This window comes from Pholcus phalangioides, unplaced genomic scaffold (assembly GCF_987345545.1).
Source record: "Pholcus phalangioides strain wild (caught in Gottingen) unplaced genomic scaffold, Ppha-v1.0 ptg000022l_1, whole genome shotgun sequence".
Classification (NCBI taxonomy): domain Eukaryota; kingdom Metazoa; phylum Arthropoda; class Arachnida; order Araneae; family Pholcidae; genus Pholcus; species Pholcus phalangioides.
The window spans coordinates 3,328,383-3,355,002 of record NW_028301615.1 but is presented as its reverse complement, the minus strand read 5'-3'; the positions used below and the strand labels follow the sequence as shown (position 1 = coordinate 3,355,002).

Below are 26,620 nucleotides of genomic sequence, written 5' to 3'. Positions count from 1 at the left end.
ATTGCAATTAACACAAATTATAAACAATATATACACATGATAAAATATTATACAACACCCATAAAGAATACTTATGGTTGTCTTATTCTAAGAATGGATAGCTTCTCGATTTACCCCAACATGTTTATCGTATTTCTTTTTAAACGTGTCAATTGTGTTACAATTTACTACCTCCGGGGGTAAGCTATTCCATTTATTAACAACCCCATTAGAGAAAAATTCCCTGCGACACCATAACCTTGCATTGTCCCTCACCAATCGAAGCTGGTGTCCCCTTGTTAAAGCAGTCGATTGGCGGTGTACTAAAAGTTCATGGTCCATCCTATCCATCCCATTGGAAATTTTAAACACTTCGATCATATCTTCTCGACACCTGCGTTCATCCAATGTAAACATATTCAAAAAATGAAGTCTCTCTTCATAACTCAAGCCCTGTGTGCCAATAAGGACACGCGTAGCTCTTCTCTGCACCCCCTTTAACCAATTCTATGTCCCTCTGTAGGTATGGTCTCCAAAACCTTACAGCATACTCCAGTGCAGGACGAACTAATCCTCGAAAAAGCGGAAGAATGACTTTAGGAGAACGCGAAGAGACCTTTTTGAAAATAAGACCAATCATTCTATTCCCTTTTTTGACCCCCACTGAACAATGTTCAGAAAACCTAAGTCGCTCGTCAATGAGAATTCCCAAATCGGTGACCCCAGTTGCATCCGGGATAGTGACACCACTCAACTCGTAAGAGAACCGTGGGTTGTTCGAACCAAAATGAGTGACCATGCACTTATCAACGCTAAACGTCATGCTCCATTCATTTGCCCATGCTGCAATCCTGTTTAAGTTGGTCTGGAACAACTCCCTATCGCTTTCATTCCCGATTACCCCAATTAGCTTCACATCATCTGCGAATTTGCTAGTATTCTCATCGATACCCTGATCGAGTTTGTCGATAAAAGTGAAAAAAGTATGGGACCAAGGACACTTCCCTGAGGAACTCCACTTGTTACGTCTGTCCAACCAGAGAATTCCCCGTTCACCATAACTCGCTGCGACCTATCTCTTAACCACGATTCTATCCAATTCAGCAAGTTGCCCCCAATTCCAATCTCGTGTAAACGCTTCAAGAGTTTGCCATGTTGGACCCGATCGAATGCCTTCTGGAAATCAAGGTAAACAACGTCGACATTTTTGCTCTTACCCAAAGCCCTAGTCACGTGATCATAGAAGCAAAGGAGGCTAGTTACACATGTCTTGCCCTTCCTGAACCCATGCTGATTATCCGACAATACATTATTCTCGTCTATCCACTTCACAAACTGCCTTTTGATGATAATTTCCAAAATTTTCGAGAGGGAGCTCGCCAAACTCACTGGACGATAATTTGACACCGCTTCTACTTCTGTATATCTGTGCGATTGGCCCCAACAATTCATTAGAACATTCCCTGAGGACCCTGGGATAGATATCATCTGGTCCTGGTGCTTTGCTTGCACATACATTTCTTAGAAGATTTAGGACCTCCACGTCTTCTACTTGAATATCGTTGAGGGTTTTATTACTCCATGCAACACCCGCATATCTAATATCATTATCTCCATTAAAAACCGACGCGAAAAAGTCATTGAAAGCACTACACAAGCCTACATTGCTCTCTACCCTAGAGCCTCCTATCGAGAGGGGGCCAACTGTCCCCTTACATCCATTATTAACGTATCGAAAAAATGATTTTGGGTCAGAGCCAATGTTATCTGCCAACCTAGATTCAACTTCCTTTTTACTATCCCTTATCGCTTTCTTCAACAGTCTTCTTTTATCAGTAAACAATGATAGGTCACCTCGTCCACTTTTATACTCTCTGAATGCCCTTTTCGCATGAATGTACTTACACATGTACATGAGCGGAGATACGCCCCCCTCCCCCCAGCGTCAAATGTGGAGTCGACTGATCTAATGTATACATATATGTATATATGAGTTGCATCATCATCATCATTGTGCCCCCCCCCCCAGACTTCCAAGTCTATCTCCGCCTATGCGCATGTAGGCCTACTTTCATACCATATTTTGTGCAGTTTGGTACTGTCTTTCCCAGATTTAAATATCGTCTTCACTTCTTCAGTTCTTCTATCTTTTTTGTAGTACCCACGTCAAAATTTCGTAACTAAGAAAATCGGAATGAGATGTTTGTTTTATTGTGCTATTATCAACTACTAGTATTTTCGTTGTTATTGGAGATTTTTTTGTCTCGACATGTGTTTTTTGTTATTCAAATCTTTTCCTCACAATCGAAACAAACAAAATGTCGGAAACATATCGATCTTTGAACTGCATTTTCTTCTGTCTGTAGAATCACGTGGTCAACCAACACAAATGTCTCGACACAATCAAATTCTGTTATCACGAACGACACTTCGACTTACGAATAAACCGTTCATGCAATACAGCCTCAATCTACTGCCATAGAAGAAATTTACAACCAGGTTACCTTTGAAGGAGTTGCTGCGTCGGAAATAATTATTGTGGAACCTGACTGTTCGTTTAATGTAAGTTCTGTGCATTTATATGTTCAGGGGTGCTATTAATACTCAATCGCATATGCATCTCGTGAAACATTCCTCTGGGGAAATTTCTATATGCCGGAAAATACACTTGTGTTGTGATTGTATGTGTGTTCATAAAGTATTTATGTTGTCAGAATCATGCACGTTTTCATCTTCTTTTTGTGCTGTCATCTCTCTTCCAGATTTTGATCCTACTATCCGTAGATTCCTATATTGATTTTTTTTTTAGTAAGTTATTCATCGTGAGCTATTAGTATCGCTCCAGGAACAGGCATTCTTGACTCTATTTAAGTCATGCATTCATTACCTTTTTAAATATTGTCTTTTGTGTGAAGAACCTATTCCAAGTCTTAAAAAAGCCCTTACTAGTCGCCTGGAGATGGTGCGAGCTTGGTTCATTTTTGCATTATTTGCACAATAGAACCTCTCAAATCCGGAGACTCCTTGGGACCCAGGTTACTCCAGATTATGAATCAAGTTTTGTTTAGATCATATCTGACACCACTTTACGATCAAAGGACGTAATATTGCGTCCAAATGACAGTGGAATGAATTCAAGCAAGAGTTCGCTCTGTTTTCTTTCCTTTCTCTTGATCATCCCAAAGTTTTGTTGCAGCCTTACAATTTTTTTTTTTTTTTTTTTGGTTTTTGATAGTGATTTTTTCCCTCACATATGACGTATTTTTCTTATAAGAGTGAGAGAGAACAAGTAGGGGGAGGGTGAAAAAATATCTAACTTTGTACTTACATTATCTTATCACCTTATCTTTTATACTACCTTACTCTTTTATTTGTGTTCTTTACCCCTTTTTCTAATGTGCGGTTCGGTTAGGATAAGGTTACTATATTTATTGCCGATTCGTCAAATTAAGAACGTCCGAATTTCTTGCCAATTCGCTTGTAAGCGAAGGGGTTAAAGCAGTTGCAGCGCCTCTTTGTGCCTCTTTGAGCATTTTGATTAACCCTTTCCTTCTTAAAGAAAATTAATAAAGCAATATACTGTATATGGATATAATAATAGATAATATAATTTCAAACCACAATTTCTAAATTGCATAACGTTAATAGTAAAAAGTTCCCTTCAGTTACTCTTTAAACATATTTTGTGTAGGCATTGCGCGGATACGAAAAACATTTTTTTTCCCCTGCTGAAGATCGTTAAGTGGAGATTTTCTGAATCCTTTATTCCTCACACAACACACTGGTATTGGTGTTCTATGTTTCGGCTTTTTGAAAAGTTCAACTTTGTCAAATATACTTATATACTTGAAAATAAACTTTCCATTCGAACTTATACTATTACAACTTAACCGTACAATGCATCTCGTACACATTCCTCTGCGGAATATCTAATAGCACTTGTCGGAATGTGTGTTCTGAGTGTATGTGTAGTCTTAACGTACTTATGTGGTCAAAATTGTGCTTATTTCGATGCTTGTTTAAGATGATAAATGCTTGAATTTCCATGTCGTATCAGCGTCGTGTTGTAGGTCTGCCTTCTCTCTGGTAAAGAAAGAGACAGAGGAGTAGACCCCTGTAAACAGGAGAAACTTTTTAAGAGAGAGACCAGCTCGCATTCGTATCTCGAAGTTGAAAAACCGCAGCAGCTTATACCTGCAACATTCTATTTCGGGTTTTTTAACCAATCATCAACCGATATCACCGTCGAATCGCTTATTATATCGGTAAAGTTTGAGCCCGGCCCAAAGTTAACTGTAAGTGAAGAAATTAAGAAAGAAAATTTTTTTCACCAAAATGACATTTCTGGCTAATCACATTCATTAAGACACGCAAGTGCCACCATTGCGATTCAGGTTACTGTGTGGATAGAAAACCCCAGTTGACACCCACTGAGGAAATCGGGGGGGGGGGGGGAGATAATCATCACTATGGTATTCGGGAAAATATGGTATAAAAAAGAAAAAATGGTTGATGCAATAGAAAAAGCCTAAACGGAATTCGAGTGAAGCAAAAAACGTCCATTTAAAAAAAAATTTAGCTCTTCCATGGATGGAAGGGCCCCCCCCCCCCCAAGTTCCACGCCAGACAAACTATACGAAGCAAAATGGACAAAGATTGGAAAAAACTTCAGCCCCTCTATTTATATATTTTATACAAATACAAATACGAGGCCACAACAGGCAAAATGCCCAACGAGGTGGCTGAGAAAAAGATGCCCATAACAAATATGGATGTGATATATTTAAAAAATACAGAAACCCAATTAAAAATGCAATTACAAACAATATATATACATGATGAAATATTATACATTGCCCATAAAGAATACTTATAGTTGTGTTATTCTAAGTATGGATAGCTTCTCGATTTGCCCCAATATGTTTATCGTATTTCTTTTTTAAACGTTATATTTATACCAAGATATAAAAAATAAATTTAGTTTCATCGGCACCTCGGTTATAAAAAGGTATTCTCGCAGTCTCTTGAATGTCGTTGCAACCGATTTTGACTGTAGCACCGTCTAGCACATCATTTTACTATTCATTTTTATAAATATGTTTTGCCTCGGTGAAACAATTCTGTTCCATCTTAGAATAATGCAATCTCTAGTTTTTATAAACACCGTAAATGAAAATTCTTCACGTGTAGTTCTTGACGTTCAGTGTTGCTGCTGAGCATTTCTCTCGAGGCAGATTCTTTTTTTGCGTTTTTCCCATATGGGAGTAAATAAAGTATATTTACCGCGAGAGTAGGGGGGTTGGGGGTCGATGTATTCGAGGTGAGAATGGAGTGAGAAAAGATACACCAACCAATCTTCTCCGATTATTGACTCGTGAAGAGCTCGCAGCAGCGGTAGTCAAATAAACACGGATTGGAAATATATTCTGCAGAGTGAAACAACTTCCCTCAGAATAAATACAGTCCAGCATGAACTGAAGGGTGCACAAAAGGAGGATTCGTAAATAGGCAATATGTTCGTCGAACACACACAAATCTGTAGAGCGGCCCTCTCGAGAGGACTGGTTTAGCTCTATTATTTCAGCGTAAATACTCGGCGAAATCTTCTTAATAGGGACTCGTTTCTCTCGGCCACTCAATCTGACGCTGAAAGAATAACACAATGGACAGAGAGCCATGAGAAGAAAAAACGTGGCGTGAAGTGATAAAGCAAACGGCGTGAAAAAGCGTCACCTGTTTCAACACCTTTTCTTTTCTTTTTATTCCGGTGGCGTTTGCCGAAGTACTTGCCGAAGAGTGGCAGAAGGCGAATCGCATTTCCACTCACTGCCGTACCATATCCATATTCGCTCGCCGTGGCTCAGTTTACCATCAAATCCCAGCCGAGTTCCCTCTTTACAATGTGTGACGTCGATTCGATGATGGACGAATCAATGAAGTTGTTGCAGCAACACGTGACTCTTTTCGAAATTTGATTCTGAGCATTTCACAAACGCGCTCACATTTTGAAAAAAAAAAAAAAATTACATCTTTGAAGTTTATTCACCGTAATTTTCCTGCGTGCAATTACGATGGTGGCGTATAATCCGCATATGCAAATTTCATTCATCAATAATGAAATCTCTAGGAATGGGAAAGCGTTGTTTGTCACGTTTTTGTAGGAAACGTGTCGGTTTTTCTATAGACACATCTAAAAAAGCGTTTTCGCCATCTATAAACCATTAAAAGTTATTTTTTTTTTACCAGTTGATTTTTAAAATATTTATTTTTGCTGTATAATTTCACCTTCTCGGAAAAAAAAGCTGTAGGGATATACAGGGTGATTCAAATTGTTGGTCCGTAGGAATAAGTCTGTAATCGTTTACTTTAGAAGTATACTTCCAATTGCAAAGAGTTTTCAAATGACATGCGGTTTCTTTAAATGACGTGGGTTTTTTTTTATGGGATCGTACACGTAAAAAAATAAAAACGTTAACTTTTTATACGGAAACCTTGTATTAAAAACCCAATTAGAAACCCAATTAGATGGATATAGAATTGGTTGGAGGGGTGCAGAGAAGAGCTACGCGTGTCCTTGTTGGCGCACGGGGAGTGAGTTATGAAGAGAAACATCTTTTTTTTGAAGATGTTTACATTGTAAGAACGCAGTTGTCGGGAGGATATGATCGAAGTGTTCAAAAACGGGATGGATAGGATGGACCATGATTTATTAGTGCACCGTCAATCAACTGCTTTTACAAGGGGACACCAGTATCGATTGGTAAGGGGCAATGCTATATTATGGTGTCGCAGGAAATTTTTCTGTAATAGGGCTGTTTATAAATGGAATAACTTACCCACGGGGATAGTGAATTCTAACACAATTGACACGTTTAAAAAAAAATACGATAAACATGTTGGGGTAAATCGAGAAGCTACCCATACTTAAGATGAGGTCACCATAAGTATTTTTTACGGGCATTTTATAATATTTTACATGTGTATATGTGGTTTCTAGTTTTTGTAATAGCATTTTTAATTGGGTTGCTGTATTTTAGAAATATATAACATCCATATTTGTTATAGGCATCTTTTTCTCAGCCACCTCGTTAGGCATTTTGCCTGTATTTTTATTCGTATTTAGGTATGTTATTTATTTTAATAGGGGTTGTTGTGTATGAAACACAAAATTAGATTTTTATACCCCCCCCTAACTTTCGATTAGGGGAAGTTGTAGTCCGACTTCTACCCAACCCAACTAAAAAAAATCCATACTGCCAATTGCAATATTATCTGAGATATTTGAATTCATAATTACTTAACGAGGGAAAGAAAAGCATATATTGAGGGACTAAGTCGAGGGAAAAATTCGAAACGTTCTTTGGTAGTCGTAGTTTATTAAAATTTTTCTGAATTCTGAGTATATCCCACTTAATATTTAATCAGCAATATTGAATATTGCACATAGAAACACATTGAAGTTTTTTTGGGGGGAGGGCCTCGGGGGGGCACAAGACAACAAATTTTGAATTAGCAGTTAAAGGACAGAGAACCGTATAAAAAATTAAATTTTGTATCTCAGTACATATACGATCCCAAGTAAAATAAATTACATATCTAAAATAGGCACGTTATTTGAATCTTTTTTCAATGGGAAAATGTTTTAAACAACTGTTCGAAGATAAAGGATGTATGAGGATAAAACTTCACAACCATGTTGTTGAAGTTTGCCTATTGCTACCTTAGATTTTGTATTGGCATTTAAAACGGGGGCATTACAGTATTTTCTAATTTGTTACATTTTGAGTTATTCGCAGAATGGCCGTGATTTTAAAAACAGAGGAAAATAAGGTTTTCATTGGGATTCGAAGAGGACGATCCTTTCCAGGCGTTTGACAAAAAGTACATTTTAAATGCATAAAAAAAAAGAAGTCTTTTGTTCTCTCGCAATCGGCGAAACTGTGGATAGACATTGGCACGTAACATTGGCTTTTCTCATGCGGTGGCTAATTCTTCGGAGCGAAGAAAACTAATCACTGTTTCCCATGATCGTCGTCCGCTTATTTAGCGGAAAATCTTCAATTTGAGTTGCTTTCATTTCTTCTCGTTCTTTTTAGAGGATTGATGTTGCAATGACTCCAACATCAAAATCGACGGTGGGAATAGGGGGGGGGGGGATGATGGGTACGGCTGCTTGAATAATTCTATTTGGTTCGGAAATCTCCTTCATCACGCAAAAATCAAGCGCATTACCGCCTCTCTGCAAAGAGACTCTCTCTCTCTCTCTCTCTCTCTTTATATTTGTCTCTTTCTACTATTATTTTTATTTTATGTTTTATTTCGTTTGAGGCGTCTATTTAGTGTGCAAATTCTCGAAAGAGGATTAAGTGGTTTTTACGCTTTCTTCAGCCTCTCAACCGCTGTCTCCGTCCCATACAATATCTCTCTCTTCCCGTTTATATATAAGCGTGAGAACGCTTTCTTCTTGTTCTGCTTCAGCATTCAGTGAAAAAGGCCGAATCAGTATGCAAAGTGCTGGGCTGTGATAGCCCCCGATCGCTCTCTCCCTATTTCATCCGTTTTATTTTAATTTCTTTTTGTTCTTTTATTCGTTCAAAAACAACCCTCTCTGTTTTTTTTTCTAAATGGCACATAATCCCCCAATTCCTCTTTTTTCCTCCCTACTTCTTTTTTTTCCCACCCTTTTCTTCATTTAAATCTACAAAATAATGCTTGGAAGAAAGATACGAGGCAAAATAAAATAAAAAAAATACCCGCGAATATTCGGTTGGATAAAAAAAAATGTTTTTATACGAAATCGGTTTCGATTATTTTCGGAAAGGAGGAATTTCATATATAAATATATCTAAATAGGAATATTGCGGATGGGATCTGAGTGTGTGAGTGTGTGGACGTGGCAATTTCGGGCCCCTAAATCTTTTGCTGGGAATCGCGTCATGTGCGCGTTCGCTTCCGCGATATTTTAAGAAGCGTTGTGTGCCCGAGCCTTTTTTTTTTCTTTTCTCCCACTTCTTAATTCCCGACACACAACAACAACAACAACAAGAGATAGCGATTTATTAACGAATGCCAAGGGATTATTGGCGTCTTCTCGCAACTCGATTTCACAAGGCGAGAAGAAATAAAAATTGCAAGACGTGGAAGAAAAAAATATATTCCAACGCCAAAACCACCGAAATTTCAACGGATGATTCGAAAAGGCACTTTTAACTAAAAAGGGATTTCCGAACAAGAGTTGAATACACTTGTCTTATATTCTTGCCGTATATAGATAGCTTTTTATTTCCCGAATGCGTCGAACTTATAACTTCGTCGACGCGTTTTCTGAAACCCTCCTTTTCTTTCTTCTCGGAATAAAAATGTACAGAGCGGCATGTATAAACATTAGACACTCAGTGATGCAAATTTTAATGGTAATAAAAAAAAATTGCCGTTTCCTTTTTCCCTTGTTGATTTCGCATGCGTGTTACGGTCAATGTCCGAAGTCCAGACTCTTCGTGAAGTGGATATCAACTGGTCGGTCACTTCGCGAAGTCACCAGTCTCTCAGGTCTCTGCTGAAAATGTGGAAGAAAGAAAATTGAACGTATATTGCGTCACGCGTAAATGTTTATTGCTTTCTACTAAGATAAGTGTCAACTTTTCCGACGATCACCTACATATTACATCCCCTTAAACTGGGCCCCAGACCTGACTTTTCAAGAGCCCCCTACACTGAATTTATGACGTAAAAGAATTATGAAAATTGTCCCAGGCCCTCGGGCTAAAGCCCTATCAGACCCGCCCTTGGCGGAGGGGGGTATAACGGTTTTTTTCCCAAACGGAAATATTTAAACTAAATTTGACTTCCTCAACCCTCCCCCCACCCCCAAAAAAAACCCCGCACAACTCTGATTAGTTATAATGACCCTCTGTGTGCCCATATATCATTTACTACAGTATATATTGCTTGACGAATGCTAAGGAACACAGTGCTATTTTTCGTTATACCTAACCATAGACATCCTTCAAAGAAATGAAACTTGGCTCATCTTTAGTAGACATCCTGAAGTATTTTATAATGCGAAATAAAACAGATATCGCAGCATGGCAAAGTAAGATAAGCAAAAGAAAAAAGATGCTCCTTATAACAATTGCAAAGTTACGAAAGAAAAGTGCTTGTTCAGTACTGGAAATAAGAACAGATATAAGTTCGTCTGTATAAAGTGTGACCTTCTCGGCCACTGATGCACATTTGTCCACCAAATTGTTGAGGGGAGCTTTGGGGATTTCGTGCCATTCGTTCTTCAACGTGATTCTGAGTTCCTTTCAAGGAGGGTTGCGTCTTTGAGCAATGCGTCTGTCGAGTGCATCCCAAGAGTGCTCAACGAAATTTAGGTCCGGTGAATATGCAGGCCATGGCATGTGCTCAATATCTTCACTTGCTAGTGTGTCGGAGTTACTTCATTTGTCCTATGCGGACGGGCATTGTCATCCATGAACAGGAAGTCTGGACCAACTGCACCTCGGAAAAGACGGAAATGACCCAGGAGAATGTCGGTGCAATATCGCTTTGATTTTACGAATCCTCCATTAAAGATATGGAGCGGAATTCTTCCATGACACCCGAACACACCATTATTCCTTGGCCGTAGAGATCAATTTCCTGGACATTCTGCTGATGGTAACAAGTTTCCCCCTTTCTCCTGAGTATGTGGACCACTGTAACTGTTCCCAACAATGGTACTCACTAGAATGCTCATTACACCAACGTAATCTTTTTCGACGATGTGCTCGTAGCGGAATGCCTTTTACAGACTTGATTGCGTATAAGCCAACATTATTTAATCGCCGAGAAATGGTTCTCTCAAATTTACGAGAACCGGTACCGTTATGAAAGCCTGCGGTTATCTGGCCAGGAATGGAATTTCTGTAAAAACTGTTTCTTCATCAACTGTAATATGTTTATATGTTTTTATTAGTCATCTAATAAGTAGGGTTGGTTTGATTGATTGGTTAATCGATCAATTATTAATCGCTAAAGAAAATAAAAACTTAAGACAAAAAAAATTTAATTCAGTTAATTGACTTGATCAACCCGAATAAAATTTTCAACAAAAGTTTTTATTTTAGTTTTATTTATCTGAGAAAAAAAAACCCATATAAGGTGACCCCTAATTATATTTCTATGTGCATAACATTTCAGACATATCAATATGTTCGGCCGTCCCGCTTTTGTAGGCATACGGCAGGGTGGGTTCGATGCAGCGATCACAATGCACGGCGATAAAAGCAAACAACTCTCTCGACAATATACTGAGCTTAAAGGAAGTTAACAACCAAAACATATGAAATTTCGAAGTAAACATAAAAAGTAATTATGCGACAAACAAAAATAGACTTTTTAATGGAAGACTTAATTAATGGAAAATATGTTCCACTAAGTTAAGATAAATACATTTGAGAGTAGGTACTGGCCTCCAAGTATTCAAGTTGTCTTCAGTACGTAAATTTAATTATTTTATTTTTATTCTCTGTTGGGCTAATAGAGGGAGCTGGATTTCCAAATGAAAAGTAAAAATCTTAGGTATTGGGATCACCGTAATTAAATATATTTTTCATTTCATTATTAATGTCTGATTTATTCGAAAAACTTTATTAATATTGATCCTTCATCAGTTTTCAATATACAATATACTAACGTTGTAGAATAGCAATCAAATTGCTCCTCGCATAATCGCATACCCCGCTTAATTGGATATTGTGTGCTAGAATCGTTGATATCCGATTAAGCGGGGCCAACTGTATTTGAATCAATAATTTAATCAAATTTTTCGGCATCGGGAAATCCAAATCGATGCAACAAAAACATGCGATGATTTTTGTTTTAATTCGAGTTTAATGTGTTTCTAAAGTTTATTGTCTCCACTGTTAAGAGCTGTTTTCGTAGGCCTCTCTTCTCAGAGTACCATTTAGGAACAGTTTTTAGGAAAACAAGCACAACGATATGAAAATCTAAAGCAATTTCGATATCGGTGACTAACAAACAAATTTTCTAAAAAAAACAAGATTCAAACGAGATTAATCAGTTAATTGATTGATTAAAAAAAATAATTAACCAGTTAAAAGCTCTAATCGGTTTCCAGCCCCCACCAACAGCCTACAGAGAAAAAACCCCTACAGACAGACTGCTAGAGTTTTTTATTATTCGCAGTCTTACGGGACAGCAACGAAATCGCGTCCGACATGAAAATATACAGTTCGGAATGGTTTCAACCTTCTGAATACGAATATCAGCATGAAAAAGTTTTAAGTGGTAAAGACTATAACCTCATAGAAAAGAACGTTACCAGGGGAAATGATAAACCTCGATGCCAGCTCACTACTGTTTGACAGTTGCAAGAGATGCTCTTTATGTTCAATATAAGCGTAATGCAAAAGAAGTACGTGTCAGACGCCAGTAAATGAACTACAGTATTATGCTATGTATAACACATCTGTGTTTCTATTCATTTATTTATTTTTTGTGGTGTTTTCGTGCATATTAATGCTGTGCCTCTGCATACTGGTGAGCATTCTGTACGTTTGTGTTGTTTTCTAGAATATTTATGTCATACTTACTTACTTATTGTATTGTGTAATTATGTATTATGAATATCTTAAAAGTGAAATTTCAGAGAAAACCGTAGCCATTCCAGAGTTTTTTATGGTCAAATTCGTTTTCAGCACACGAATTTCAAAATTTTTTGTTCTGTGTTATCAGTCGTTACCAGGTGTCGAGAATTCCATTGGGTTGGAGGACCACTGGTTTACTCGCTTGTCTATTCTTTCTTCTTCAGCGAGGAATTAATTTTTACATGATGAAGAAAGGTGGAGTGGTGGTTGTGATTCTCACTGTCTTCATTCTTCAATGTTGAAATTCTTCTCCAGCAAGATTAATTTTAATTCCTCGTTAATATATAACAGGTTTCCGGTATTTTTGCACGTTTGAATGTGTATAATTCCGATAATTGGTCATTTGTTGTTTTTTCACATTTTTCATTTGAATAGGTGTAACTGAATAAGTGTAAATACTTAATTTGAATATGTGCAAACACTTCAGTAATACCTGAAACAATGGACAGTAAAGTACGATACGATTTCCACTGTAACACATACGACTACCACTACTACGAAACCACACATGCACCTCGTCCATATTCGTCTGCGGAACTTCTAACGAATTGGTACATGTTCGAATGTACGTGAACGCGTAGTAAGCCTTCCATAAAGTTTGTTTCTGTGTAATGTTTGTTTCTGTGTAATGTTTGTTTCTGTGTAATGTTTGTTTATGTGTAATGTTTGTTTCTGTGTAATGCTTGTTTCTGTGTAATGCTTGTCATGTGTAGTGCTGCCATCTGCTAGCATTTTTTCTATTTATGCGTGAAGTGTAATGATTGTATAACTGTATTTTTGTAGTCCTGTTGCTCTATGTGGAGAGACTTTTTTTAAAATCGAGGTCAACAAATACTGTGCAATTGATTTTTTTTTCTTTTTTCTCCCTCTTGTTCTCCAGCGTGGCTTCGTTAACCACTTATATCCCTCCTTGGGACAGAGTGGGACCCATATTCTGGTTTGTATAGTTTACTCGCTTGGAATTGCAGTAATTACGGACACTAAGACGCAACACAAGATACAAATACATTTTTTTTATTATTATTAATTATTGCGCTAACTACACGAGGGCAGATGAACACGATCAACCCCTTACAAAGTCACTCGGTAGAAAATGAATAGCAAAATAATCTTCATAATAAAGGAGTAAAAGTTCGAATGAATCGGAGAATTAATCGAGAAATAAATAATGACCAACAGAAAAAAAAATAATAATATAACAAAAAATTCCAATTACGGAAAAAAAGGTGTATACAACACGTACGTGATAATAATGATGACAACGATGACGATGAAAATGTATGTATAAATGAAAATTAACAGAAACATGGCCTCAAAAAAAGCGAAAATAAAATAGGAACTACCGCCGAACAAATTCCGTGTAAAAATGAGGTTTATATTTTTCGTAGTTGACTCCACACTTAATTAAATATTAGAGATGCCAGTTCCCTCCTCTCTATATATACACTGTAAATGCGCGAGCGTGTGTGTGTGTGTTTATTAAGGCACCTTCGATCCTTCGGAATTCTCCACTTACCACAAATTTGTTCATGAGTGGGCGATGCGATGACTTCGTAACTGTTGATTCATACATACACCGATGAGAGATGACCACCCGTTTAACATACTGTTCTGCACTTCATACGTAAAAGGCAAGACTTCGGATTCTTTTTCGGATGGTGACAAAATTCTCAACCGTGCGCGACATCGTTTCGGTGCCCCTCCGGCATATATGAGCCCCACACCGGTAAAATGGTTCCGAAACTTACAGTTTCCTCTACGAATCATTCCATCCAATACGTTTATAGTTTGAATTTCACAGGCCCGAAAATGTTTTTCCCAAATTTAATTTTTCCCTGCAATTATTTTTTATCTTTACCACTTATTTGGTGCCCTTGCTACCGTCTATTTAGCGTATTTTAACGTATATGAGGAACACCCTTATTTTTCGGGCTAAAATTTGGATAACTTCATTAAATATTACATTTAGAAACGTGAGATTTCTTTTGTTGGCATCAGGAGAGGCAGTGTAATAACTTTCTAATTGGAGTTTTGGGCACACGGGGACTGTATAAAAAGTTATCAATTTTATTTTAATAACCATGCAACTTCTGCAACATGAATGGCGCATCTGAGTACCACGTGTTATTTGGCTACTTTTTCTAACCTCTAGGATCAACGATTCACCAGTAAAATGTCATACACCCTGTTACCTATGCAGCCTGTACATATGGGCTTAAGTCTCTGGTATCAATTCGTCGATGGCATATCCTTCTTCATCTATAAACCACCATTGATAAGTTTTCATACCGCCGACGCTGCATTAAATGCTCAAAATTATAATAATAAGTCACACCTCTCTTTCCCGAAATTACCCCTTCAAGGCAAAGGTTGTTCTTTCTCAAATTCTGTTGTTATATCAACATGGACATCAGATGATTTGCCCACGTTGCAATCGAAAATCTTACTTACGGAAAGCTTTTTTTTCCGTTGATACAGACAACTACTACTACTGCTTGACCATACGAGCACCTCAAAAACATTCCTCTGGGAAATTCCTGACGAATTGGTACATGTTAAATACTGTTAATGTACGTGTGGCCCCAGTGTATTTTTGTTGTCAGAAATTTTCGTGTTGAACTGTTGCCGCCATCTGTCTCCCATATTTTGAAATGAAAATGGCTGATGCCCGAATTTTTCATTACGTCATGTAAGTATATTGAAGGCCCGCCTGCACTCTGAGGATACACTAACTGCGGAAAGACTGCGGTGATACAGGCTGCGAGCCGTGGCTGCTCCTCTAATCCGTCTCCAGTCACGCTCATTCCCGTAAACAGATGTTGATCATAATCTAATAGCTGATCATTGTGCGGCGCAAACTTAAATAGTGTGAATACTGTATTTAACCAGTGTTTCCATTTGTACATTATATTGAAGCACTGGGCGGCAGAAACGCTGGATATCCTGTAATACAGGAACTCACACACTGATTTGACGGGTATGGGAGGGGGGGGGGGCACTAACAAGGAAAGGGGCCCAAGGTGACGTCTTCTAAAGGTTTTTAAAAATTTCCACTAATTTTACTCATTTCAATGTGCACGGAAATATTTTAAAAATCCGGTGGAATTATCGTGGGTCACCTGAAAAAAATTGTGGATATTAATATTTTGAACGTCAATAGAGGCCAAGAATGAATCCCGCAACCCTAGAGTGTTAGAGTGACGTCAGGTCCAGTCCAGACAACAAAGAGATCGGCAAAAAGAGAAAGGACTAGTTTTTAAAAGAGAAGTTCGAGGAAAGAGTAAAAAAAAAGAAAAAGAAGTGGGCGGGGGGCGTGTGCGTTTTTCATAATTTTTTGAGGACGGATTCTTTCCTCGTGAGAAAAAATATTCGGAGAAAGGGGCTCTCGAGAGATAAGGACGAATTAGTTTGCTAGGCGAAGGTGATTTTAGAGAGCGATAGATGGCTTTTTCACAGCCCAAGATATCAAGGAAACATTTATTTTCTGGATATTATGCTGAGGTGAACTCGTTAAGAAAAGTCATCTTGTCTTCGCCGGCACTCGAACCCAGGCCCTTATGCATACTGGGCAAGCATGCTACCATGCTACGCCACTGGAAACACGACATTGCCTTCCTTACACGACCCTGCCCTCTTGCATACCGGGTGACCATGCCAGGTATGCAAGAGGGCCTGGGTTCGAGTCCCGGCGGAGACAAGATGACTTTTCTTTCCGAGTTCACCTCAGCATAATATCCACAAAAAAAATGTTTCCTTGAAAGGTGATTTTCTTTGCACATTTATACGTTTCCGTCCTTAATGTTCCTTGATGTGAAATAAAATGTGTTTCTGATGTATATATATATATATATGAGTGAACCCCGTGTATTTTCAAGTCCGGGGATATTCAAATGAATGCCGTATCGTAGGTTGGAGGATATTTAAATGGAATCGCCAGTTTTCGGAGATGTTTAGTAAAAAAATTATGACTTTTAAGCTAATCGTTGAATTAATTTGAAACTTTTTATGTTTAAACTAAGGTCTCGTCTATAATATTATATAGTGTGTCACGTGTTTTACTTAAGAATCTATATGATATTATCTTTGGTAAAATTGTTTTTTTCCCACTCCTACGGCTGCTAAAAATCGGATTTATAACACAGCCTTCCGGCTGTAACAAAGAACTACTAACTCCATTATTCAGGGCGTTTTAGTTCAACGGACTAAAATATGCTCTTTACAATAAGGTCTAGGATCCCCACGTGTCAGGCAGCAAACGTCCATCGCTCTCAATAAAATATGATAAATAGTTATGATTGTACGAAGTGTCACATTATTCCTCTTCTGAATGATAATAAAACATGCAGAGATCGTGAAATAGTGTGATTTATTAATAAGTTAAGATATGCAGTTGGCCGACGCCATGTATACGTACTGGATATGTAAGACGGTGACGTACGATGTTCTCTTCGCACGTACTGGAAAATGGATGATCAAAGTATCTCCTTAACCACTTCACGCACAAGCGTTTGACAAGAAATTTGGATTACCTCTATTCAACGAATCGGCGATGAATATGGTAACCTCGTAATAACCGCCTAACCGCACGTTAGAGGAACGAAGAAGGGGGGAAGAAAAATAAATATAAAAGGAAAAAGTAGAACAGATAAGCTGCAGATGAGAAAGTTTTCTTCATAGTTCTCTTTTCGCCCTCACCCTACTTGTTCTTTTTCGCTCTCACATGTATATAAAGATACATTACATGCGTGGGGAAAAAATCTTCGGAAATATAGGGTTGCTATAAAGCTTCGCGATGGTGAAGAGAGAGGAAAAAAAACACTGAGAACTTTTGTTTGAATTTTTTCCACTGGAGTTCGATCGTAAAGAGGTTGAAGGTAATTGTCTCGCACCGATCTGATCCACCCACAGCCGCAATAGTTGTAGAGAGATGAGCAGTAGACCGTCGCGAGCGCACACAAATAATCGCGCTACGAATCGTCTTCAAAATTCTCACCGTGTCATTCTTTTTGATCCTTTCGCAAAGGATTCGCGTGCAATCAATCTTTGGTTGTTCAAGATCGTGCGCACACACACGAACGCGCGCGCATAAACTGTGTCCGTTATCTTCTCCGTTATTAGGATGAGCGGTGGGATTTTCGATCTTCGTCGCAATGGATGAATGGTGAGCATCAATCACGATTGTTTGATCGGGTTCAAACACCGGCAGACGCAGCACGAAGGGAACAGGAACCAGTCCATGAAGATACCCTTGCAGTCGTCGTCGGGATCGTAGGCCAACAACCTGTGCCACTTGTACTTCTGCTCGCAATTGCATTCGCCGTTGCATTTCTTCGTCTGCACTGCCCTGGAAAAAAAAACCGCAAAACAAACATGTTAAAATACACAAAAGGAACAAAACGTTAAAGTACCTTCACAAAACATGAAAATTCGGGAATTTTCAATTTTTAATTCGAATTATGGAAGTAAGATGGCAGCATCGGCAAGAACACGAAACAAGTATTTCGTTAGGACCACACATACACTCAGGGCGGGATCCGGAAATTTCGCCTCCGATATTTCGCACTCCTCCCCGTAAATTTCACACCTGACATTTCACCTGCCCTGAAAGTATTAGTGACCGTATAAGTGACTGACTGTGTGAGTGACCAAATGAGTGTGAAATTTACTATGAATGAGTGACCGTATAAATGACGAAGTGAGTGACTGAATGAATGACCGTATGAATATTCAAACGAGTGACCGTACAAGTGACCAAATGAGGGACCACATGATTGACCGAGTGACTGTATGAGTATATGAACGTGAGCGATTGTATGATTGAGTGAATGGCGATGAGAATGATTAATTAAGTAGTTAACCGTACGAGTGACCGAGTGAGTAACCGAATGGTTGACAGTATGAGTGACCGAGTGAGTAACCGAATGGTTGACAGTATGAGTGACACAGTGATTGACCATATGAGTAACCATCGTACCATCATTCTTATGTTCACTCATACGGTCATTCATACAGTCGCTCATATGATCAGAGCAGGCAAAATGCCATAAGGTGTCAAAATTTCCAACTCACTCGGTCACTCATACCATCATTCATATGTTCACTCATGTGGTCACTTATTCGGTGAGGGCAGCTGAAATGCCAGGGTATCCATCTCACTTGATCACTCATAGAGTCACTCATATGATCATTCACTGGGTCGCTCATATTGTCTGGGCAGGCGAAATGTCAGGGGTGAAATTTTCGGGGCCAAATGTAGCGGGGGTGAAACGTGCTAGGGGCGAGATGTCGGGAAAGGAGTGTCGGGGACGAAGTTTCTTCACACATTTTTCATTTAAGGTGCCCAATATTTTCTTTTGCACCCGGGGCCTCGACCGACTTCAATCCGCCACTGGGTATGGGATGTTTGATAAGTCAAACAAGCATATATTTAGTTGTGGTTATATATTGCATGTGATTTTTTTTTTAATATGGAGTGACAAACTTCTCCAGTATAATTGTCTCTGTTTTTTCTTTGAGCTCTTCTCATTTTTTTATCCTGCATTCAATCTGCTTCTTTTTTTGCCAGTGGGACGATTCATAGCGATGTACCCACAGAGCCACAAGAAAACGAATAATAATAACTCCAAGAACAAAAGGAATGAATAATTTAATCCTTTGTTAGCGGCCAGTGGGTGGTCGCGATTCGCAAACTGCGCGATTACTTTACCCCGGTCTTTACCGGCCCCTCGAAAGAGCGACCCTTTGCATTTATTCGTTTTCAAGTCCGCATTATACCACAGCTTGAGCTCGTGTCTTTTCTGTTCGAGGAATGGTGATGAACTCCCTTTTGTTCTCGTGCCCGGTTGATCGTGATCCCCGCGTTTCTTTTTATTATTTCTCTCTCTGATGTTATTTTTTGCCTGTTCTTTTCACCACCCACTCACCATGTATGTGTGTATATAGCGGAATAATTTCTCCGCAGACAACTCAGAGACAGACCTAAGAGAAACTAGTGAAACCAAAAAAACCTCAACGACATCGTGACGTCGACTTACGATTAGACTCTCTTCAGGGAAACCCACGATTACACATTTAACAAATCCCTACACTGTTTTTTTCTATCAACAACGAGTTGGGCCACCAAAAACTATTACTAGCCGTAAAACTGGCTACTTTTGCGCCGTTTTTGGGAGATTATTAGGAAAAACTCAGGGATAGCAAATATGTAAAATGATTTTTGAAAATGATGAGGGTGCAGGGTATTTTAATGTGATAGGCCTTCTCATGATGCAGCCTGGGTAACGCAAATTCTATCGCAAGTCATTAAACCGCTCATTGTTTTGAGCAGCATAACCTTGATGGTCCTTGCACCAAATAAAAAACATACTCCAATCCAATCCGTAGGTGCATATTCACCCTCGAATGGTTGATGGTACATATCGCAGCAAATCCATCGGAAAAATGTGGTATTTATTTTTGGTGAAGTGAGTTGAGAATTCTTTAAAAACAAACCCTCTACCGCCTTTGCCATTACGATTCGACGACACATTCTACGATAAAAAAATGCTTGTTTAAGTGTCTTATATCAGCTCCTAAAGTTTGTCTCATGAATTTAGAATCACCCTGTATATGAAATCAGTTACATGAGCCGAATAATTCCAAGGGTTCTTTGGTTAAGAAATGGATTATAAATGCTGCTGAAAATGTCTGTCAATACGTGCAAGTATTTCGTGATATTTTCGTATCGAGAGATATATTGGTGTCGAAAGAATAACAGAAATAACTGATAATCTACGTGCCCAGTTTGGAAGTAATATTATCAAATGTACATTTCTTTTCCATAGTACTCGAAGAAACTTTTGGGTGTTCATGAACGTGGTTTCTCTCTTCAGGCTAATGTGAACATCGCTGAAGAATTTTTAGAAACGTTTGCCATTCACGAAACTACAACAAGGGAAGATATTTCTGTGACATCGTGACAAACTGTATCAAATTATTCACTTGGGAAAAATATCAAGTTCATATGAACAAACTCGTAGCAGTGGCAAAGAGCGGGTTCGTCCTGACGAAAATGTAAATTTTGCTCTAAGATTTACAGTGAAATTGAAGGAAATTCAATCAGAATCTTTCCATTGCATCATTTATCTAAAGGCCGAAACACACTACACTGAGACATTGTGGAATTCCACGTCACTGCAGCAGGTCAAGAGTTAGAAACAAGTTGCGTTCTCACAATCCAGTGGCGATCGCTTTGAACTTCATCCAGTTCAGAAGTCCCCAAATAGTTATTACCGCGATTTCTTCGAAGACTTGGAGAGCAATTTCGAGAGGCTACCTTTATTACACGAAAATTTGATCATTTGATCATTTTTGTCGCACCACGGTCATTTTCTGCACATGAGGGCTAACTAGACCGGGACCTACAATTTATTGCCGATTCCGAACGGCAGGCTTGTTTTTCATACTCATCGAGAGGTTGGTGCGCTAACCCCTCGATGGGAGAACTCCCTGCGGTAGCAATTTTTGCTGCGGTCAAGACGCCGTTTTTTGTTGTACCCCTGTGTCAGGAAAGTTTTCTGACAAGGACGAACTGGGTATCGAACTCGCGACACCTCTAAACATCGTTTGGTACTTTAAGCGATCATCTTATCGACCGGGCTACCGCGCCCACACGAGAATTTGTTGGTTGTCTTTTGTCATTAAGTTTTAAAAAGTTTTTTTTTGGTTTTTACCGTTAAGCGAGGTAAAACTGATGATGTCTCCTGTCGGGCAAAATCTCACAACACTGTAGGGAAATTTTCATTACAATAACCATTAGGCAAGGATGAATCTATTTTCATGATTAGTGCCCCCGGATTACGGTAATAAAAATGACTGTATCCTTTTTTTGGCCATATGACCAGTAGATCACTGAAGACGCGAAACTTTCATGTCGATCCTTTCAACCGCCTTTCTTTGATTTTTACTCGGAAAAGAAGTCTCTAATACACGCGCGAAGCACTTTCAGTGATAAGCACACGAACGAATAAAAAATATTGTTTCGTTGTTCTCTTCTCCTAGATGGCAGCACGTCATTCGATTAAATCTGATCAGCTACGTTTTGTGATACGTACATACATAAAATGTGACGTCTCCCATAGACGCTTCTATGTGTGGCCCAGAAACGCACATTTCACTACTACTAATGTTCAAGTGCCAGGAAATTGGCTGGAGATGCTGCGAGATATTTTGGGAGTGAAACTCTAGTATTATCAAAACTCTCTAGTATTTAGGAGGCATGGTGATGATGATGTCAATTCATATATCCAATTACATTGGATTAGTCTGCTTTACCTACCTTACCTTGACGCTGGGGGAGGGGGGGGGGACATGCCTCCTCGTATCTCCGCCCATGTGCTGGTTTGTTACAGTAGTTTGATAGCACAATTAAAGTGACTCTGAATTCGACAGGAGTCGGGAAGATACTTGAAATTTTAATCTCGTTCCCAGTGGTGCCGCGAACGTAAAGAGCTAGGAAATCCGTTCCCTCTCTTGCTCATCACATACGCCCTTCCTGACCAGATCATCATATCAAGGCCAGCTTATAAAAATTTGATAGGAGGTGGCAGCACTACACATAACAAACATTACACAGAAACAAACTTCGCGGACACTACACATACGCACACATTCCAACATGTACCAATTGGTTAGAAGTTCCACAGAGGAATATGGACGAGGTGCATGTCTGGTTTAGTAGATCATGGCCCGCCGCTCTGTCTCAATGAACAGATTTAAGCAGTTGATGGAAGAAGACCTGGGCCCATGCTGGAAGCTGTACGTGTATGTGTTGTCAACCAAACTTGAAGTTTGTTTTTGGGTAATGCTTGTTACAGTGCTGCCATCTGAAATCAATTTTTCTATTTATGAGTGAAGTATTATGATTATTATGATAAATTTGTACCGTTGTAGGCCTGTTGCTCTCTGTGGCCAGACTTTTTAACGGGAGATCGGCTCACAGTCATGACGTACCCCGGCCGGACTAATGAGACAGTGAATTCTACTCAGAAAGCAGGTGGGTTCGTTCGCCAACACGATGCGCTCACGCTTCTGATCACGATAGCGGGAAAATAAATTATATTTACGAATCTGAGCTGTGAAGTTGGAAAAACAGTGCTCTGTGATATCACCAGAATGCATTGATGTATCGCCAATTTCGGTGTACTCGGTATATCGTGTGTAAAAGTGCAGCACAACTAAACGAAAAATTCTTGATTACTCCCTTTTATTCATACCAGGTGCGGCTTAAGCAAAGAGTGCAGTGCACACGAGTGACAGTGTTGCAATGGGCGGTCCTCTAGACCAGGCATCTTCAACCCGTTGCTCGTGAGAACTTGCCATCAACGTTCCAATTAAACCACCTTGCACAAATTGCATTCAAGGATTAAAAAATCATCCTGATTTCATGCATCCCCCCTACGTCAAACTTACCGTAAGGGTGCTCTTATTTTCATGATGGCTACAGGCTGTGCTCACGACTGGAAAAGGGTTAAAGACCTCTGTCCTAGACCTTTCAGGAACATAAATTTTTAAAACTTTGGAATAATAGAAAAATTCATATAATACCACACGCTATCGCTTTTGATAATAAAGATGTTAAGAAAAAGTGAGAGAACATGCGTTAGAGGAGAAATCAAGGCCTCTAAGGAATAGATGGGGTTTCCTAGAGCAGTAGTACCAGAAATGAGAATGAACTCTATCACACGGGACAAATGTGCATTTTTGTGCTCCCACCCAGTAATTTTTCAGGAGCTGTCAAATAAAGGCAAAGAAAAAATTCAGGTTCTCACTTATCCAAGCCTGAAGCCCCATAACACTCTCGCACTATCCAAATTCTGCCCTGGGAACCTTGGAGTAGGTACTTTGGAGTTAACAAGGTTCAACTCTATGTTGAAGATTTGAGGCTAATTAAAAAGTTCGAATTCAAAATGTGGAAAACGTTACAGCTCATCAATGAGAGTTGTAATGTGGAAAAAGTTATCTGAGATAATTATAAAGAATTATGAAATAACCCTTTACCAAAAAATGGGATAGTTTCTTCAAAATCGGTACACATGGTCAAATGTGTTTTGTTTGGTACAGAATGGTGGGCAGCCATGGACTAATAAAAAATCAGATTTTTCCCAGTGTCCCCTGAGATGAAGCCCTTTCAGCCTCTCACCAGGGTCACCTTTAGAGTCGGCGAATTAGCTCGAGCCGACCCCGATTCATACTAATCAAAACTACAGGATGTTCCAGAGGTCCTGAACTGTTTTGAAAAATATACATAAAAAAAAATTCGTTAAAGATAGAGACAAACGGCTTGAAGAATTTGAAAGAAAAGGTTTCAAAGTTTTTATTCTTTAACTAAAGAAATTTCTGCAGAAGCACCTTCAGTGACACGGAGGATGTCAATAAAACATTTCTTGCCATGTTGTTTGTAACATGGGTGTTATATAAAAACAATGGGAAGTAAGGATGGAAGTAAAGGAAAACTTTGAAAACCTTTTCTTTCAAATGCTTCAAGTCTCATTTACCTCTATCCATAACAGCTTTTTTTGTATATTTCCATCGAAATAGATCCTGACTTCTGGACCAACCAAAATTTAATACAAGTACAGATTAGGGAACAAAATAAAAAATCCACGAATCCGATCAAAAAGTTTAGTGTGAACACTAAGCTCAACAGCAATAAGATCAACAAATTATATATTTCTTAAAAAGTTTTTTTTCTTCCATTCATGTTACTTCCGTTTTTTGTTCTGTGTATATAACACCCACGCTACAAATAACACGGCAAGAAATATTATACACAGAGCCGTCCTTAGGAGTGTGCGACAGGTGCGGTAGCAAAGGGGCCCCTCGCACTTACAGTAACGATAATTTCTTTCATAAATTCTAGAATTCTGCATTTTTTTATCTAGAAAGAAATATACATAGTTCTGCACTTACCTCTTTTATTCGTTCTGAATTTTCTTCAATTCTAGATTTTGGTATTTCTTTCATTTTCCTCAATTTTCACGAGTGCTGCAACTATCTCTCTCTGTCAGTTATTTTGCTTATATTTTCAATTCGTGAATTTGCAATTTTCATTAGTTCTCAGACAATTTCTTTCATTAGGTCCTGATTCCAATTTGTTTCGGAGAATTATTTCTTTCATTTATTTAAAATTTTATTTTGTTCGAAATTTTTATTAATTTTTATCGTTAATTTACATATTTTTTTGTACAGATACTTTTCGGCATTTCTGTACGTTCTCAAATAATGTATGAATTTTTGGATGCCGAAATTGTTAACACGGCTTATTTATATATATATATTCAAAACAGGTCATACTTATGGAACACCCTGTATAATGTTTGGATTTGTGTTGTTGGTAAAGGGTGTTTCGTAAAGTACGCCGTTTTTTAATTGCGCGTGTTTTTTTTTCTTTGAAGATTGGCAGCCATTTTAATATCATTTTCGTTATCTATCACTCCGATTAGATGATCATTAGTCGTTTTTGAATTTTGTAGCAATGGAGCGGTTCGGTATCCAGCAACGCATTCTTATTGTGAAAACTCATTATACAAAAACGGGGAGTTTCTACGCAGAGACTGTCCGTAAACTTCGCGTGTGAACTCTGGACGTGACAATGCCTCTACCGCAACAACAGTTTCGAGGTTGGTACAGAAATCCGAAGAATCTCTGTCAGTTGCAACCAGAAAATAACCCGGTCGAAACCGTAATGTTTGAACACAACAAAACATAGCGGTAGTTCAAGACAGTGCGAGAGCAACACCATCTATAGCAGAAGGTCTCCGCGCGAAGCTCGTGGCGTCACTGAAGAAGTTATTTCACCTATATCCCACTGGATATAGTCTATATCCCTATTCCAGTCAGTGTGTTCCTTGAAGTGCAACATCTCGTATTTTTTCAAATGTTGACAATAATTTTTTTGATATGTAATAGCAGTCTCAAGGTACCTCACTTGATTAATATATAACCCTTCAAAATTTTTCTCCTCCGGTTATCTCAATGCTTACCAATTAAATCAGTTTCCCAAAGTGGGCAACATCACCCCCTGGTGGGCGATGGAATGGTCCAAGGGGGCGATGAAACCTACTTATTTAACATAGGATCCTATGGGCTTACTTGAGTTGGGGGCGATGAAAAGAAAAAATTTCTGAAGAAGCGGGCGATAGAACAAAAAGTTTAGGAGACTGAATCAAATGAAGACTAATCATTCATTTTACACAAAATGGCTAAAAAGCTTTCTGAAAGAGAAATAGAGGAATGTGATTCTGGAGTGGAGGGGGGGGGGGGGAGGTATAAGCTAATCGGGGCTCAGGTGTCAGTAATCTTGATGATGATTGTGCGAAAATTGAACTCACAACGCTGCTGAACGTGTGCACATCCATGTCCACCAAGACATCCGTCAGCCGAGGTAGAAACATGGCCCCCACATCTTAGAGCAGGGCCCCTAGGCGGAGATCTTTTGCGCCCCCACCCCCCCCCCCGGCCAGACTTTTCACGGGCCCTTCTATAGTTAATTTATAGCGTGAAAAATTCAAAAAATGATTAGAATTGTCCCGAGCCCTGTCAGCCCCTCCCATGTGGGGGCCATGGGTAGAAATATCGCGACAAAAATCTCCGCTAGCCGAAAAATTCGTAAGTCGAGGTGTTCGTTAGTCCAGTAATCGCTACATTTTGTTGTATGGAACAACAATTGATTGCATTCGACTGAAATAGGGAGAAGAAATGTCTCAAGAGAGACCACAGATGCTTTTCGCTGTCCGAGGTTCCCAACCCTGAACTTTTCTTTTGTCCGAAAAAACTAAGCAGAGATAAAATGGGAGGGAAGGAAACTCCCTCTCGAATTAGACACGAGATTGTGGGCTTTTTTTCTTTGCTACGTGTGGGCAACGAACGATCCTCGGGAGGAAAATGAAACGTCGTCCATATTGAGCAAAAAAAAAAAAGGATTTGAATTACGAAAAGCGATAGAGACC

General features: G+C 39.0%; 1 protein-coding gene across 2 annotated transcripts in view; it reads right to left on the bottom strand.

Moving 5' to 3' along the window:
* Window positions 1–13,630: 13,630 nt before the first annotated feature.
* Window positions 13,631–26,620, bottom strand: part of LOC149069357 (protein spaetzle 3-like) — a 46,048-nt gene continuing 33,058 nt past the window's right edge. For both annotated transcript variants that reach the window (XM_089249876.1, XM_089249877.1), the window contains one exon: window positions 13,631–17,976. In XM_089249876.1, the coding sequence (XP_089106002.1) occupies window positions 17,805–17,976 (172 nt within the window). In that variant the 3' untranslated portion in view covers window positions 13,631–17,804. The remainder of the gene's footprint in view (window positions 17,977–26,620) is intronic.